General features: G+C 40.3%; 1 protein-coding gene across 1 annotated transcript; it reads right to left on the bottom strand.

Annotated features, from left to right (window-relative positions):
* Positions 1-3,915: 3,915 nt before the first annotated feature.
* LOC149162085 (uncharacterized) lies at positions 3,916-7,881 on the bottom strand. Its single transcript, XM_089435096.1, has 2 exons — positions 6,483-7,881; positions 3,916-5,849 (listed from the first exon to the last, which is right to left on the bottom strand). The coding sequence occupies exons 1-2, from the start codon at positions 7,879-7,881 to the stop codon at positions 3,916-3,918; spliced, it is 3,333 nt and encodes a 1,110-aa protein (XP_089291222.1).
* Between the last annotated feature and the right edge of the window lie 7,092 nt (positions 7,882-14,973).

Raw genomic sequence — 14,973 nt, 5'->3', positions numbered from 1 at the left:
ATACCATCCACCTTTGGGGTAAATGCTACCAATACATCACACAAGTGTCGCCGATATGTTCAAGAGAAGTCATCCAGAGAAGTCAACCATGTCCCATCCACTACCATACATTATCCTTCATTCTTTCATGACCGCCACCCTGAACCGTATATCATCAGACCGTTTTCACCTCCATCAAAATCATTTTCTCCGTTCCGTGTCACTAATGTGGGATACATCAAGGCCCTCCTTTGACGGATCGCTTCTTGTCGACATCAGCTCATTATCCAAGAAGTTGATCTAGGAACAACCCCTTCAGTACTTTGAAGCTTGCATGCCTCAATGGCAAGTTTCTCACTTCCGGCGACAGGTATACATCAATGACCTTCGACCGAAAGATTTTTCGTGGTGTTCGATGCCAAGTCCTTTATTCACACCACGTGAATTGTACTGCAGTACCTTGAGGGTCATTATCATTATCAGTGATTCCTCTCGCGCTTGTTAACGGTTTACATCATTGACTGGTAATCAAGCGATGTCTTTCCATGTTCGACTTCAGAACATTTCTCACATGGATCGACTTGTACTTAGAGTGAAGATCAGACGAGATTGAAGACCCCGGATCTAGTTTCATCCATCCGGCTGCGATATATATTCAGGAAAAATAAAGACATTGACATGTACAGCATTGCAGCACAGATAATCATCCTACCAAAAGGATGATGATTTCATCAAAATCATCAGTCTACCATCAGACGATTGTCTGTCCTATGTACATCAAAATGAATTTATAAAGCTGAGCATGGGAATGCCCGCCTCAGCTAGATCATGAAAATAGTATGAAAAATAATGTATTGTATTGTATCTTATTACAGGTCTCCTCCCAGCATTGGAAGAACTTCGGATCCTCCTAATAAAGCATTTCACCCGATAAACGGCCTCATACTTTAGGGGGCAACTGTTATAGACATTTTTGTGCCTTACAGCTATAAGCATGAAATGTCCATAATTCAAGGGATCCAAAGTCCCTAAAGATATTGTTACAGCTCCTAAAGGAACAAGGTCAACCAATGACAGCTTCTCCCAGAAGTTCTCCACCAAAAACCCCTCAGAAACAGTCAATTCAGGATCAATTCAGAGGCTCCACTAGCTGCCTGCGTTGAAATGCAGAGGCTACACTGGCTAAGTGCGTTGCAACGCAGGTGGAAGCACTACCAGGGTGTGCTGAGCGGGAAATGACAAATGGCAAGTTCATTCAACGAGGTGGAAAGACCATGGAAGCTTCCAGAATCTTCTCCAATGACACTTGCCTCAATGAATTCGACTAGTGATGAGTAAGAGGTTCTCAACCTCCAAGTGGAAGCAAGAACTGACAGAGAGAAGCCACAAGTCAAAACATAAGTTGACTCATCCTCTCTGCTTACATCTATATATGGATCTCTCACCCAGAGGTTCAAGGAGGCTGGAATTTTGTACTTTGCAGAGAATTTCTGTTGGTTTGAGATTGAGATTAGTACATTGGGTGATTTATGCTTTGTTGGAGGAGAGGAAGGGATTCCTTTGCTGGGAGGTAGATGCTGGATCGGAACTCACTTGGTTGTATCTCCTCTTGGACTTTCTTATTCTGTCAATAAACTATTTGAGTTTCTCCTACATGCTGTGTACCAATGATGTTTTGTTATGCTTACATGTTTAGCTTAATCTGATCTTGAGCTTTTTATGAATGTATATCTATATCTTCGTGTAGTTTCTCTCTCTTGTGATCTTGCAGGAATTCGGTGAAGCTGGGTCGGTGAAGGAGCAAGGAGCTGAGAGCCACTGAACAGAGGAGTGATTGGATCAACAAACTAGCAAAAGACACAGGTTAGTTACATCCTTTCTCCTCATTTACATTTCATAAAGAAGAAATACTCAATTAGTTTTCCTTGTTTGTTGCTAAGGAACTATCACACCTTAGAGTGGGATAGGGGCATTCCGAATTGGATACTTTTCCCAATAACAATATGCTGCATCATTTTTAAGGCCCCATGATGTAAGTGTCCCATTTGCCTGTGCTAGAGTTCTCTAGCATCCCGACTTTACACCTTTTCTGCCTTTCTACTTAGTGTAGTGCAAGATTCCACCTCAAGTTTGTAGATAATTTTCACTCTAACTCCAATCTCTTTCACTTTCCCGGTAGCTACTTGTATCAAAAAGGCTTTCCCCTTACTGAAAACAACATCATAGCCTCTAGCCTATAATACAACTACAAAGATCACTTCAGCCCAAGTACATACATAACATCTTTCAGATGAAGATGGGAGCCTAACTCCCTCTTAAAGGTTACAGTTCAAATTCCTTCAGTACTATACTGCCCATCATCCCCAAGTTCTATGTGCATATGGAGATCCTTCTCCTCTAAGCTACTGAAGAAGTATTTGCATCCTGTCATATGGAACGAGGCACCTAAATATAGATACCACACACTCCCTGTAGATTTTTTTACTGTAGATTCAAATTTCTTATGTGATATGCTAAAACAAAGCACATGAATCTACTCTACGCATTAGAGGAAACAAAAATTAATCGATGAAATCACGAGGTAGAAAAGGAAGAAGTTCAATCACACATAACACAATATTTTTATGGAGAAAGAAACTGCTCAAAACTCCGACTATCCATATTGCATTAACTAAAAGATCTAAGAATAAAATAAAATTCTTGTTCAACCTTAATAACATTGCACAAGTACAAATTATCTCACTACTTCACAAACCAGCTCAAGCCAACACTTAGCCAACTTCATTGCCTACCAAGCCCCTAATTCCTTGTGCAATCCCTAAAGGAATTAACCCATGTTTAATTGGGAAAATCCCTCTCTACAACTGTGCAATCCATCATAGGCCTTCTACTGATTGCGTGCACCATTTGTACAACTCAGAAAATTATACAACTAATAGTACATTGTCCCTGAACTCTAATCGCAACTGGGTCTTCATCTGAACTAACATGCATGAGATATTTTGAGTGATTTATCAGTTATCTGATTGATCACTACATGTAAATTAAATCCAATTTAATTCACTTGACCACTCACTAGTTCCTTCAATAGTTAGAAAAAAGGAAGAACAACTTGAACCGAGATGATGGATTAAAACTAAGCAACACCTGGAAACCCTTACTTGAGATCTTAAAGAATCAATAATTAAATCATATCCTTTTTAATAATTTAATCCCTCCTCTCTCATTAAAAGATTAATTAAATATAAATCAATTCATCAAGGAAACATTATCTAACATCCTCCTTAAACAATAAAACATAAACATAAATAAACATATAAATCAAATAATTGGTTATTTCATAACTAATCATTTGATAATATTAAAATAAATTAAAATCATAACTTATTAATTACAATAGCATGTTGACACTTGTATTTAAATTAAGCATATAGTTGTCTCATATTAAAACAATTAGAAAATAAACAATAGGAATTATATATAAAATTATAGTGAATTAATTAAACAAGTTAGTTTTTTCCGAGGAAAAAAGCACAACTTTTTATTAATACTGTAAAAAGTTTTTGTACATATTGTTCAAAAGCCATGAAGTGGCTTAATAAGAACACATTCTGCTCAACCCATAGGGAGCTATTCTGCTGATATATGTAAAACTGATGGAGTCTTCCTCCCAGGAGGATGTAAAAACAGTATAAGAACATGACATAAGTAAACCTGGGGTCACCTTCTCAGAAGGATAAACAACCCCAAATAAACCAAAAACTGTAAATGTCTGTCATCCAGTGCTAATATAAACAAAAAGTTTTATATATAGTCTGATATCTATATGCTATAAGCCGGTACTGAAGTCTGAAAAGGAAAAAATATATACAAAGACAAAAGCCGATATACAAAATCTGAGAAAAAAGCTGTCAAAAATGTCGATCTATACTGAGATCAAAGAGCCTGTGCATAAGGGGGCTGATCTGTTCGGAAAGACTGCCCCTGTCTGATCTCTTCTATCGCCCAGCTGCCCGGATCCTGTTGTAGACCAGCCTTAGATAGCTGATCTACCTCCTCATTCCTGTCCCTATATATATGGCAAATTGAAAATCTGTTAAAAAAAGTCTTCAGATAAGAAATTTCTTCAACAATTGTTTTCAAAATCTGGTTTTGACAATTTGCATTTCCATTGACCCAATTTATGACATTTTGTGAGTCTCCAAAAATCTGTATGGTGTTTATGTTTCTGTAATGAAGCCAGCATAAGAGGTATCTCAAGGCCGAAAGTTCAGCAAAGTTGTTTGTGCCAGTACCCAAACCAACAGAAGCTTTTAAAGAGTGTTCCAGATTGATGTGGATATACAGCCCTGCTCCAGCTCTATTATTTTGGGAAGCCCCATCAAAATAACCACACGTAATACCCTCCTGAATATTGATAGGTTTTTGTTTTGCTTTGGAATTTTTGTCCTCGGGAGGAGGCAAAGTTGAATAAATGGCTGAGATATTAGTAGCTGTAACAGAGGAAGGTGTATCCTTATCATGAAACAAACTCTTGTTTCTAGCAAGCCAAACTCCCCAACAGAAAAGAAGTGGCAGGTTCCTCATATTCCCTTCCGGATAGGATTTCCACCATTTCCTCCAAGCATCATCCAAAGGATCTTGCCCCCACTGAGCTTTAACCTTAAGAAGAGCAGTGACCTCCTCCCAGATCTTCCTTGAGAGAGCACAGGTGGTGAAAAGGTGATTGGTGGTTTCCTCATCAGATTTACATAAGGGGCATCGCCCTGGCCCAAATAAAAACCTTTTCTGTAAAGTTTCCCATGTTGGAACCTTCCTTTTTAGTATGCACCAAAGAAAGAGCCTAGACTTAGCAGGGCATTTTAATTTCCATATATCTTTTGCCCACCAATCCGGAACTCCCCAGCCTTTCTTTCCCATTAGAAAAGAATAACCATCTTTAGGAGAATACTCCCCAGAATTGCTATGTGCCCATAACAAGCAATCAGGTTCATCCTTAATTCTGATATTGGATCTTTGAAATTCTTTAATGTAGCCCGCCCATTCATTCTTCCATCTAATGTTTAACCCGAGTTCTTCATCGTCCTTCCAGGCCTGTCCCCAGATCGTGGACTGACCCACTTTTTTCACCTGATTTAGTGATGAAATACCTTTTGAATCAAGGTGTCGAAGAAGTCCTGGGGATAGGGCATAATCTTCATTGCATCCTATCCAAGGATCCCTGCCAATCCTGACCTGTCTCCCATCTCCCACTTTCCAAGCTAGTCCTTGCTCTATCACTGAAAAGGCTTCCACCGTGGCCTTCCAGATTGCTGAAGGATTTTTTACCTTCTTGGTTTGACTCTGGATCCAATCTTCCAAAGGCATTGGATCTATATACTTCCTTTTCACCACCTTGGTCCACAAATTTTCCATGGTTATTAGCCTCCACCCTGATTTTGCTGCTAATGAGATGCTGAACTCTGGGAGTCTTTTTATCCCCCATCCTCCCCATTCTTTAGGTCTGGCAACTTTGTCCCAAGCCACCCATGGTAAACCCAATGAATCCTTGTTGCCTGCCCATAGGAATCTACAACAAATTCTTCTAATTTTCTCCATAACTCCTTTGGGGATCCAAGTTAGGGCTGCCCAATACACTGGGATAGCTAATAGGACTGATTTAATAAGGGTCAATCTACCAGCTCTGGACAGCCATCTAAAGCTCCAGTGAGATATTCGGGTTTCTATCTTTGCTATGAGCCAGTTCCAATCATCTTTTTTGTAGGCATCAGGCTTTAACCAAAATCCCAGATATTTGAATGGAACTTCCAGAGGTTGACTAGGGAAAGGAAATAGTTCAGCCATTTGATTTCTTCTCCTTCTTTCAAAATCTGCCATACAAATTTGTGATTTCCCAGAATTTATCTGCATTCCTGTTGCTTTTAGAAATAGATCAAAGATGCATTTTAACTCCTTTAATTCACTACCAGTACCATTAGTGAAAATCAAAATATCATCAACAAAAAGAAGGTGGGTGATGAAGAGATTAATTGCAACCTCGATACCTTTTACCTTTCCCTCTCTTCAGGCTATGTGAATCAGTCTACTGAGCCCTTCTGCCACAAGGAGGAACAGGAGGGGGGACAATGGACACCCTTGTCTGAGGCCTCTCTGGCTGTTGAAGAAGGGGGAGGCTGCTCCGTTGACCAGAACTGCAAAGCTAACATTTGTGATGCACCCCATGATCCAACTGACGAAAGGATAGCTGAAGCCCACATGTGTTAGTAGCATCCTTAGATATAGCCAGCTGATTCTATCATATGCTTTGGAAAGGTCAATTTTAAGAACAGCTCCCTTCTTTTTCTTCATTTTGATACTGTGGATAACCTCCTGAGCAACCCCAATGGCTTCATGGATCTGTCTGCCATCCAGGAACCCAAATTGTTCCATTGATATATTCCTTGACAGGATTGGTGCGATTCTGAGTGCTATAACCTTCGAAATAATCTTGTAAATACAATTACATAAAGAGATAGGTCTAAAGTCCTCAAAACTGTTCGGCTCATCCTTCTTGGGAATTAGGGCGATAAAAGTAGAGTTAAAGGGTCTGTAGACAACTCCTTTCAATCTGGATTCTTCAACTACATCAGTTATCTCTGTTCCAATCTGTTCAAAAAAATGGAGAAACAATTCTATAGTCCAGCCATCAGGGCCTGGGCTTTTGTCTTTGCCCATAAGCTTCATAGCTGTTTCAATCTCCTCCTTAGTGACCGGAACTGAGAGGTCTTCTGCTTCATCTTCCTCAATGAATCTAGGAAAACATTGCACAGTTTTGAAAACTTCTGCGATGGTAGCCTCTCCCGGATCTGCAAAGATATTTTGAAAATGTCTTTTTCCTAAGCCAGAAAGCTCTGGAAAGGAACTGACTTCTCTCCCTTCTTCATCTTTAAGGTGCCAGATAGTATTTGAAGATTTCCTTCCTTTTGCAAAATTATGGAAAAACCTAGTGTTCTCATCTCCAGATTTTAGCCAAATTGCTCTACTTTTAATCCTCCACTCTTCCTCCCTATCCAACAGAATTTTATTTTGTTGTTTTTCCAGTTGAAAGATTCTGTCCTTTGAGACCTGTGATGAGTATCCATCTGTGTCCATACTCTCCAACTGCTTCAGCTCCTCCCTTATACTGATCAACTCCTCATTTTGTTTTAATTTTCTGTCTTTAGCCCAGGAAATTGTAGCTTTCTTCAATCTTTTTAAATTCTCCATGAATAAAAAACATTTATCCTCTCCAGCATTGGGATCAGGGTGTTCCCAAGTTTCTTTAAACAGGTTGCCATATGTGGGGTCTTGAAGCCAAGCAGGATTGAATTTAAAAGGAGCCGGAGGTTTGTGAGGAGGAATAGATATGTCTAAGAAAATTGGGAAATGATCTGAATTCCCTATTTCCTCCACCCACTGTCTGATCAGAGGAGCTTTAGAAGATAAAGACTCCGATAAAAGAAAGCGGTCTATCCTTTTGGCAATCCGTCCTTCTCCTACTCTGCGATTTCTCCATGTAGGCTTCAGCTTAGTTGGGGAAGGATCAATTAGATTCTTCTCCATGATGAGGTTAAAGAAAAAATCAGTAAGGGGGTCTTCTCTCGCAGAAGGGCCCCAAGCTTCAGCTCTACCCATAGAAAAATTTAAGTCACCTCCCATGATCATCAGCTGTGAGTTCATAATGGTTTTTGTCATCAATTCTTCCCAGAAAGATTCCCGATCTTGACAAGGGCCATAGATATTTACAAGGGTGATGGGAAAAGAGAAGTCTGGGGATATAATCTCCATGCCCAATATGTTTTTCATCCCCCAGCGGTTGATGGCTTTAACCCTCCCTTCTCTATACCCAATTGCAATGCCCCCCGAATGGCCAGAGGCATCCATAGCAGTGAAAACCCACCCTGGGAGTAGGGTCTTAAGCATAGGTTCAATCTCAGAAGCCTTCCCCAGAGTTTCTTGCAGAAAAATAACATCTAGTTTAGAATTAGTTATCCAATCTTTCAAGGCCAGTTTTTTCGGTTTACTAGCCAAACCTCTGCAATTCCAAGATGTCAAGATCATTTAATAACACCCTCTGGGGGAAGAACTGCTCTAAGAACCCCCGTGATCGAATGTTGTTTTCCATCTGCCACATCCAATTTGGCTTTAAGTTTTGCCTTTGACATGTCTGATTTCCTTCCTCGTTTGTTTTTGGTACTGTTATGTAAATGTATTGGTCCCAAACCCCCTACAGACCCCCGATCCTCAAGGTTCCCTCCCGATGATCTCAGGTTATAAGGGCAAAGAGGTCGGGTTACAGGAAGGGAAAGGGGAGGCCATTTATCTTCACAATTTATATCCAATGACGGTAAAGCTTCGACTATGGTTTCCACACTCGAACATGTCATTGTATGGTCCATAATATCATCATTAAAATTAACTTGCTCTTGATTTGATAGAGAAGCAGTATTTACATTAACAGATTTTTGTTCAGGAGGAATAAGAGAAGGAATAGAAGTCCCGGAAGACATACCCTTTTCCGGTTCGTTATTTTGATCAGGATTTGCATTTTCTTCCTCAGCGAGCCCTTCCACCACTTCCGCTTCTGTATTGGTCTCCTCCGCAGCTACCTCCGGAATCATGTCATTTACCACAGCAGCCTCCTGAGATTGATATCCTTCGTCCGCTGTCTCCTTTTCATTCTCCTCCGGCTCCATATTCCTTGTAACTTGTGTTTCCGGCCCTTCGTGCTCCAACGGCCTCTGAACCTCTGCTTGTGCATTATCTCTATTAGCTGTAGTCCTTCGGAAATGTCGCCTTCTTCTCAACTGTGGGCAATCTTTTGCCAAGTGCCCATACGCATGGCACTGATGGCATCTGAATGGAAGGTACTCATAATCTAGTATCTGCTCATATACATAGTCACCGAATTGTAGGTTGATTTTTTGCGCCAACCCTCCACTCGGATTGAGCATTACAAGTATGCGAGCTATTGCCCTGTTCTTTGTAGTCAAAAATGACATATCCGCTTCCATATAAACCCCCAATCTGTTACCAATAGTTTTGAATACTTCCTCTGTCCAAAGGAAGGAAGGTAATCCCGGAGCTCGCACCCAGACTGGAAACTCGTCCATTCGCTCCTTAATTGCATCAAAAAGAGGGGTCCATCTCTTTAGCAGAACTGGAATGTTCCCTATGTGCCAATTCCGCTGAAGTACCCAGTCTGCCGCTTCTCTATCTTCGAATCGAAGCTTAAACCATCCCTTAGCAATTACTAATGCTTCAAACTGTAATGGGTTATCTGATACAAAGCATTTCTCACCCCATTCTTGTAAAAAATCAGATGTGAGTTTCTTACCTCTGGCCCTGTCGACCAGGGTGCAATCTGCTACAGCTATGGCTTCTATCATGGACACCTCCATCCCAAGGATCAAATTGTCAGCAATCGCCTGGGATCCTATGGGTCTTTGCGGCTTTCTCTTCTCTCCTTTGTATCTACACTCTTCCTCCGGCGTTCTTATGCCCTTTCGACCCTCGTTCCTCGCAGGGGTTAGCTGTGCCGTGCCCAAAAGGGGATCTGTCTCCGGCTGAGTCGGGATCTGGCCCAAAGACCCCGGTTCGTCATTCCCATTGTGGAAGAAGTCCGACCCCTGCCCATCAGAGACTGCCAACCCCCCTACAGAAGAAACCCCGGGATCCCTTGCTGCATTATCTATGTGATTTTGAGGATCTCTTGGAAGGGAAGCCCTCGAAAGTGTAGTATTACCTCCTTGAGCCTGAGAATGTACCTTACCAGCTGAAAGCCCTAAGTGGGAAATGTTCCCCAAACCCTTGTGGGCTATAAACCGCCCAAACGGAGATTTTCCTTTTGGGTCAGTAGACAGACCACCCACATTCGCCCCTCCCGGCACTATTGCTTTCGCGGCTGGTGTGGATGCTCCCTCTGAACCAGAAATAAGTACCCCATGACCCGTCTCCTTCCCATGAGACAAAAACTGTTGTTTTTCCACCTGAGATAACACCTCCAGACTAGGAAGTTCAAAGGGGCCAAAATAATGTTCCACGTTGTGTTCAGTGACATCCTTCCCCCACATGGAGAGGAGGTCTTCTACCTCTGGGTCCAGGGCTAAAAACTCGGCGGGGTTTACCATGGTTGGACCCGTTTCAATGCAACCGACAGTCAAACTAGGTAACCTTCACCTTAAACTTGTTGTTGGAAACGGACAAACAGGCGAATGAAGGTAACAGTATAGAGTTTAACTTTCAAGACGGAAACATATGCCAAAACCTCGTGAAACCTCCACCTGCCAGTTAAACGAAGCTGCAAGGAAGTTCCCCGCGACGGCAGCTGTGCAGGGCTTCTGACCTCGTTCACCTAACCGAGGCCTGTGCGCGGTTCCGCCCACTGCCCAGGGATCGAAACCCTAACCATCTCCATTCTCCATTAAACAAGTTAGTTAATCAATTAAACATATTAATTATTAAACACATTAAGTAATTAGTTAAACAAATTAATTAGTTAATTGGCTTAATTAATTAGTAACACAAACTAATTAATTAATTAATTAGGGAATTAATTAAAACAAATTAAACAAATAGTTAATTAATTTAACAATTAATTAATTAATTAAACAAATTAATTGATTAATTAAACATATTAATTAATTAGGTAAACAAATTAATTAAGTCAATTATTAAACATATTAATTAATTAGTTAAACAAATTAATTAGTTAATTGGTTTAATTAATTAATTACTCAAACTAATTAATTAGGGAATTAATTAAAACAAACTAATTAATTAATTAAACTATTAATTAATTAATTTAACAATTAATTAATTAATTAAACAAATCGATTTATTAATTAAGCAAATTAATTAATTAAGTAAACAAATTAATTAAATTAACTAAAAAAAAATCTGAATATTAACAAAATTGGAGATTGGTCGACCTAATGTCTTAAATTAATTTCTTTCATAACCCATATATATAACCTTAAATATAGCTCATGGATACATCATTAATATCTCTAGAATATCTATTGTCGCAGCCCCTGATGATGGACTCACTTGGTAGTTCGAAATGTTGGGTTCATAAAACTCTATAACAGGTCATTCCTCCTCTATCTAGAACTAGTTTAACTGAATTTAACTCAGTTAAACTAAATTAAATAATTACAACTCAATAATAACTCAACCTGGGCCCCTAAAATTTAGGGATCACTCTACATGACTATAGATAGACTTCCAACTCGAATTTACCAACCCAAATAAGTCAACTTAACTTAGTTAATTGCTACAAGCTACTATGAGAATAGAATTACAATTTAATTCCCAATTTAATTCAAGGACAAAATAAATCAGGATTTTCTTGTTGCTATTTTTAACATTCCCTATCAACAAGAAAGGGATTATCTGCTACCACGATCCTGCCTCTATGAAACTCGAATTTGCATCTTGACAATGCCTTTGTCAAAATATTTGCATCTTGTTCCTCTGTAGGAATGTAGTCCAACAACATGTTTCTCCTCTACACACAATCTCGAAGATGGTGATACTGGATGTCAATATGCTTGGAACGATCATGAAAATATGGATTCTCAAAGAGTTTGATACAATTCTGATTTTCACAGCAAATCACTATTGGATCCATCTGCTGACCAAACAAACAAACAAGAATATTTCTCATCCAGATAGCCTTACAAGTTGCTTGAATAATAGTAATGTAATCTACTTTTGCTGAACTGAATGCAACTGATCTCTACTTCCTGATGTACCAAGAAATTGTTGCTAACCCAATACTGAAGATTCCACCTGATGTGCTCTTCCAGTCGGATGGACTCCCTGCCCAATCGGCATCTGTGAAGCATTGAAGTTTCACTCCCTTTGTCCGTCTGTACCAAAGACCAAACTGACTGGTGCCTCTTAGATATCTCAACACATGTTTGGTTGCCTTCCAATATAGTTTGGTTCGCTTAACCATAGCATGACTAAGTTGGTTAACTGGATAACACATGTCTGATCGTTTGTTCACAAAATACATAAGTGAAACCACAAGGTGTTTATAAATGGTAGCCTCCACTATTTCTCCTGAAGTATCATCCTCCTTCCTCAAGTTACCAGCTAGAGGAGTCTCCATGTGTTTACTACTCTCCATGTGAAACTTCTTTAGTATCTCATTGGCATACTTTCCCTGAGAGACAAATAGTTCCTCATCTCCTTGCCATACTTCCATACCAAGAAAGTAATGCATAAGCCCCAAGTCTTTCATCTCAAACTCTCTTGCAAGATCATCTTTGCAAGACTTGATCAGATTCTCATCACCTGCCATAATCAAATCATCGACAAATAAAACAATAATCAACAATTTATATTTAACCACAATAGGGTAAAGGTTCACATATGCTTCACTTGGGGTGAATCCCAACCTAGTGAAATAGCTATCAATCCTAGTGTACCAAGCACAGGGTGCTTGTTTTAGTCCATACAATGCTATCTTGAGTATGCACACATGTGACTCTCTGTTTAAGGTCTCAAATAATTCAGGTTGCTTAATATACACCTCTTCATGAATCATGTCATTGAGGAATGTTGTCTTTATATCCATGTGATGTATCTTCTATCCCATATGTGTTGACGGTGCTAGAATAGATCTGATTGATGAGTACCTTGCTACATGAGAAAAAGTCTCACTGTAATCAATTCCCTCCACCTGAGAGAACCCTTTGGCCACAAATCTAGCCTTGTGTTTCTCCACACTCCGATCTGCTGCTTGGTTTACCTTGTAAAGCCATCTGGAACTCACCATTTAATTGTCTGTTGGTCTTGGGACCACCTCCCAAACATTGTTTCTGATAATGGAGTCATAATACTCAACCATGGCATCAACTCACATTGGTTGTTGCAATGCTTCCTCGAATGAAGATGGCTCAATCTCTACACTCGCGCTCATCAAAGAAATGTATCCAGTTTACCTCTTTGGCAACCTACTCTCCTTGCATTGTGATGTGGGTGCTACCACATCTCTCTAGCATCATGGAATAACCTATCAGCCTCTGTAGTGCACTCTCTCCCATCTCTAAAAGTCTCTGCATGAGTGGTTGTTTCCACTCCTTGCTCCTCTACATGTGTCTACTCCACATCATCCTGAGGTTCCTCCTTTGGAGCTAAAATATCCTCAACTGCATGTAGTTGAAGCTCCCTCTCAAGGGAACACATCATGGCCTTCTCTTCATTGAACTTCGCATTTTTGTGAACCACTGTCATCCTGTTGGCTAGTAGGTACACCCGATAGTTGTGAGGTGTATCATTGTACCCCACAAATATGCCCTACTTAGTTGTTGGCTCTATCCTTTTCCGTGCATCTTTGGTAACATGGTAGTAGGTTCATTAACCAACGATCCTGAAGTGTGTCACATCTGGTTTCTTCCCTAAAAAAGCCGCTTCTAGTGTACTTATCCCAAGAATTTGATGAGGGCTTTGTTCTGCAAATAAACATCTTTGTTGCATGCCTCAGCCCACAAGTGTAATGGCAGGCCCTGATCATGTAACATTGCCCCTGCCACTCCCATAATACTTTTTTTCTTCCTTTTAACCACCCCATTTTGTTGTGGGTTATGTGGTGTTATCAACTCTCGCCGAATACCTTCTTTTGCATAGAATTTCTTGAATTCATTCGACACATACTCTCCACCGTTATCGCTTCTAAGAGCTTTAAATTTCCTTCTATTATATTTCTCGACAAGTGATTTAAATTCACAAAACTTAGTGAATGTCTCATCTTTCTTCTGCATGAAGAAAATCCAACACTTACAAGAAAAATCATCAACAAATATTACATAATACCTATGCTTGGAAGTGGATGTTGTCGAGAATGGTCCACACACATCTGAGTGAACTCGATCAAAAATCACTTGTGCTTGACTGTCTTTGTCATGATAGGAAGCCTTGGTGTACTTCCCCAATGTAGACCCTTTGCATGTGTCTCTCTGCTCTATTGTACCCTTGGGAAGTCTTGTAGAAATTTGTTGCATGATCTTCAAAGCTCTGTGGTGCAAGTGACCAAATCTTTTATGCCACAACTCACCGATGTCTTAGCTCTACACCTTCTCTACTTTAGTACTCAAAGAAACACAGTCTTCTACCTCCCATTTGTATAGATTCTTCACTCGAACCCCTAACCGCTTCACCTGTCCTGTGGCTATGTGACAAAGGAAAGCCTTCCCCTTGCTAAATATCACATCATAGCCTCTATCCTCTAACATGGAAAAAAAACCAAGTTCTTCTTCAAACGCAGAACATACATGACATCGCTCAAAGTGACGCGAGAACCAGACTCCCTCTAAAAGGTAATAGTACCGATGTCAGTTGCGCTATACCTCCCATCATCACCCATCTTGAAATGCATTTGGAGATCCTTCTCCTCCAAGTCACTGAAGAGTTCTTTATTATCGGTCATATGGAATGAAGCTCCACTCTCCAGGTACCACACACTGCCCATCACTGGTGACACCATGCAAGCGATGAGGGTAAAATCTAATTTGAATTGTGAAGCAAGAGCTTCAACCATCAGTCCTCCCGAGGGCTTCTTACTGGCCTTCTTTTGCAAACACTTGGTAGCATTGCGTTCTAGCTCGTGACAATGGAAACACTTGATTTTCGACATGTCCTTCTTTTTGCCACCCTAACTGGAATCTGAATTGGAATGGGATGACTTCCCCTTCCATTTCTTTACCTTCCCAGCTAAGGCACAACTCTCCTCATCATCATGCTTTGATGATGATCCGTCTCTGGTGATCTGCCAAATCTCTTCACGTACCAAGTCGGATCATAATTGCTCCCACTCTGGTAGCATATCCCTCCCATTATCTGAGTCTTGGTAGTTGTGCCATCCCTTGGGAAGTCCTAGAAGTGTTAGGCTCACCATATCTTCTTCTACATCAGTAACCTCAACACTTCAAAGCTCATCCTAGCATTGGGTGAACTTCGTTAAGTACT

The sequence above is a fragment of the Pinus tabuliformis genome, chromosome 5_2 (assembly GCF_031772625.1).
Source record: "Pinus tabuliformis cultivar Carrire ecotype Pingquan chromosome 5_2, CPIR1, whole genome shotgun sequence".
NCBI lineage: Eukaryota > Viridiplantae > Streptophyta > Pinopsida > Pinales > Pinaceae > Pinus > Pinus tabuliformis.
This window is presented reverse-complemented; position numbering and strand designations above follow the sequence as displayed.

Excerpts from the sequence above, each read along its gene's own strand:
- LOC149162085 (XM_089435096.1), bottom strand. The coding sequence starts at position 7,881 with ATGGATGCCTCTGGCCATTCGGGGGGCATTGCAATTGGGTATAGAGAA. Across the intron at positions 5,850-6,482 it reads CTTTAGACCTATCTCTTTAT|ATTTTGAAAGAAGGAGAAGA; the intron begins GTAATTGTATTT and ends TTTGTATGGCAG.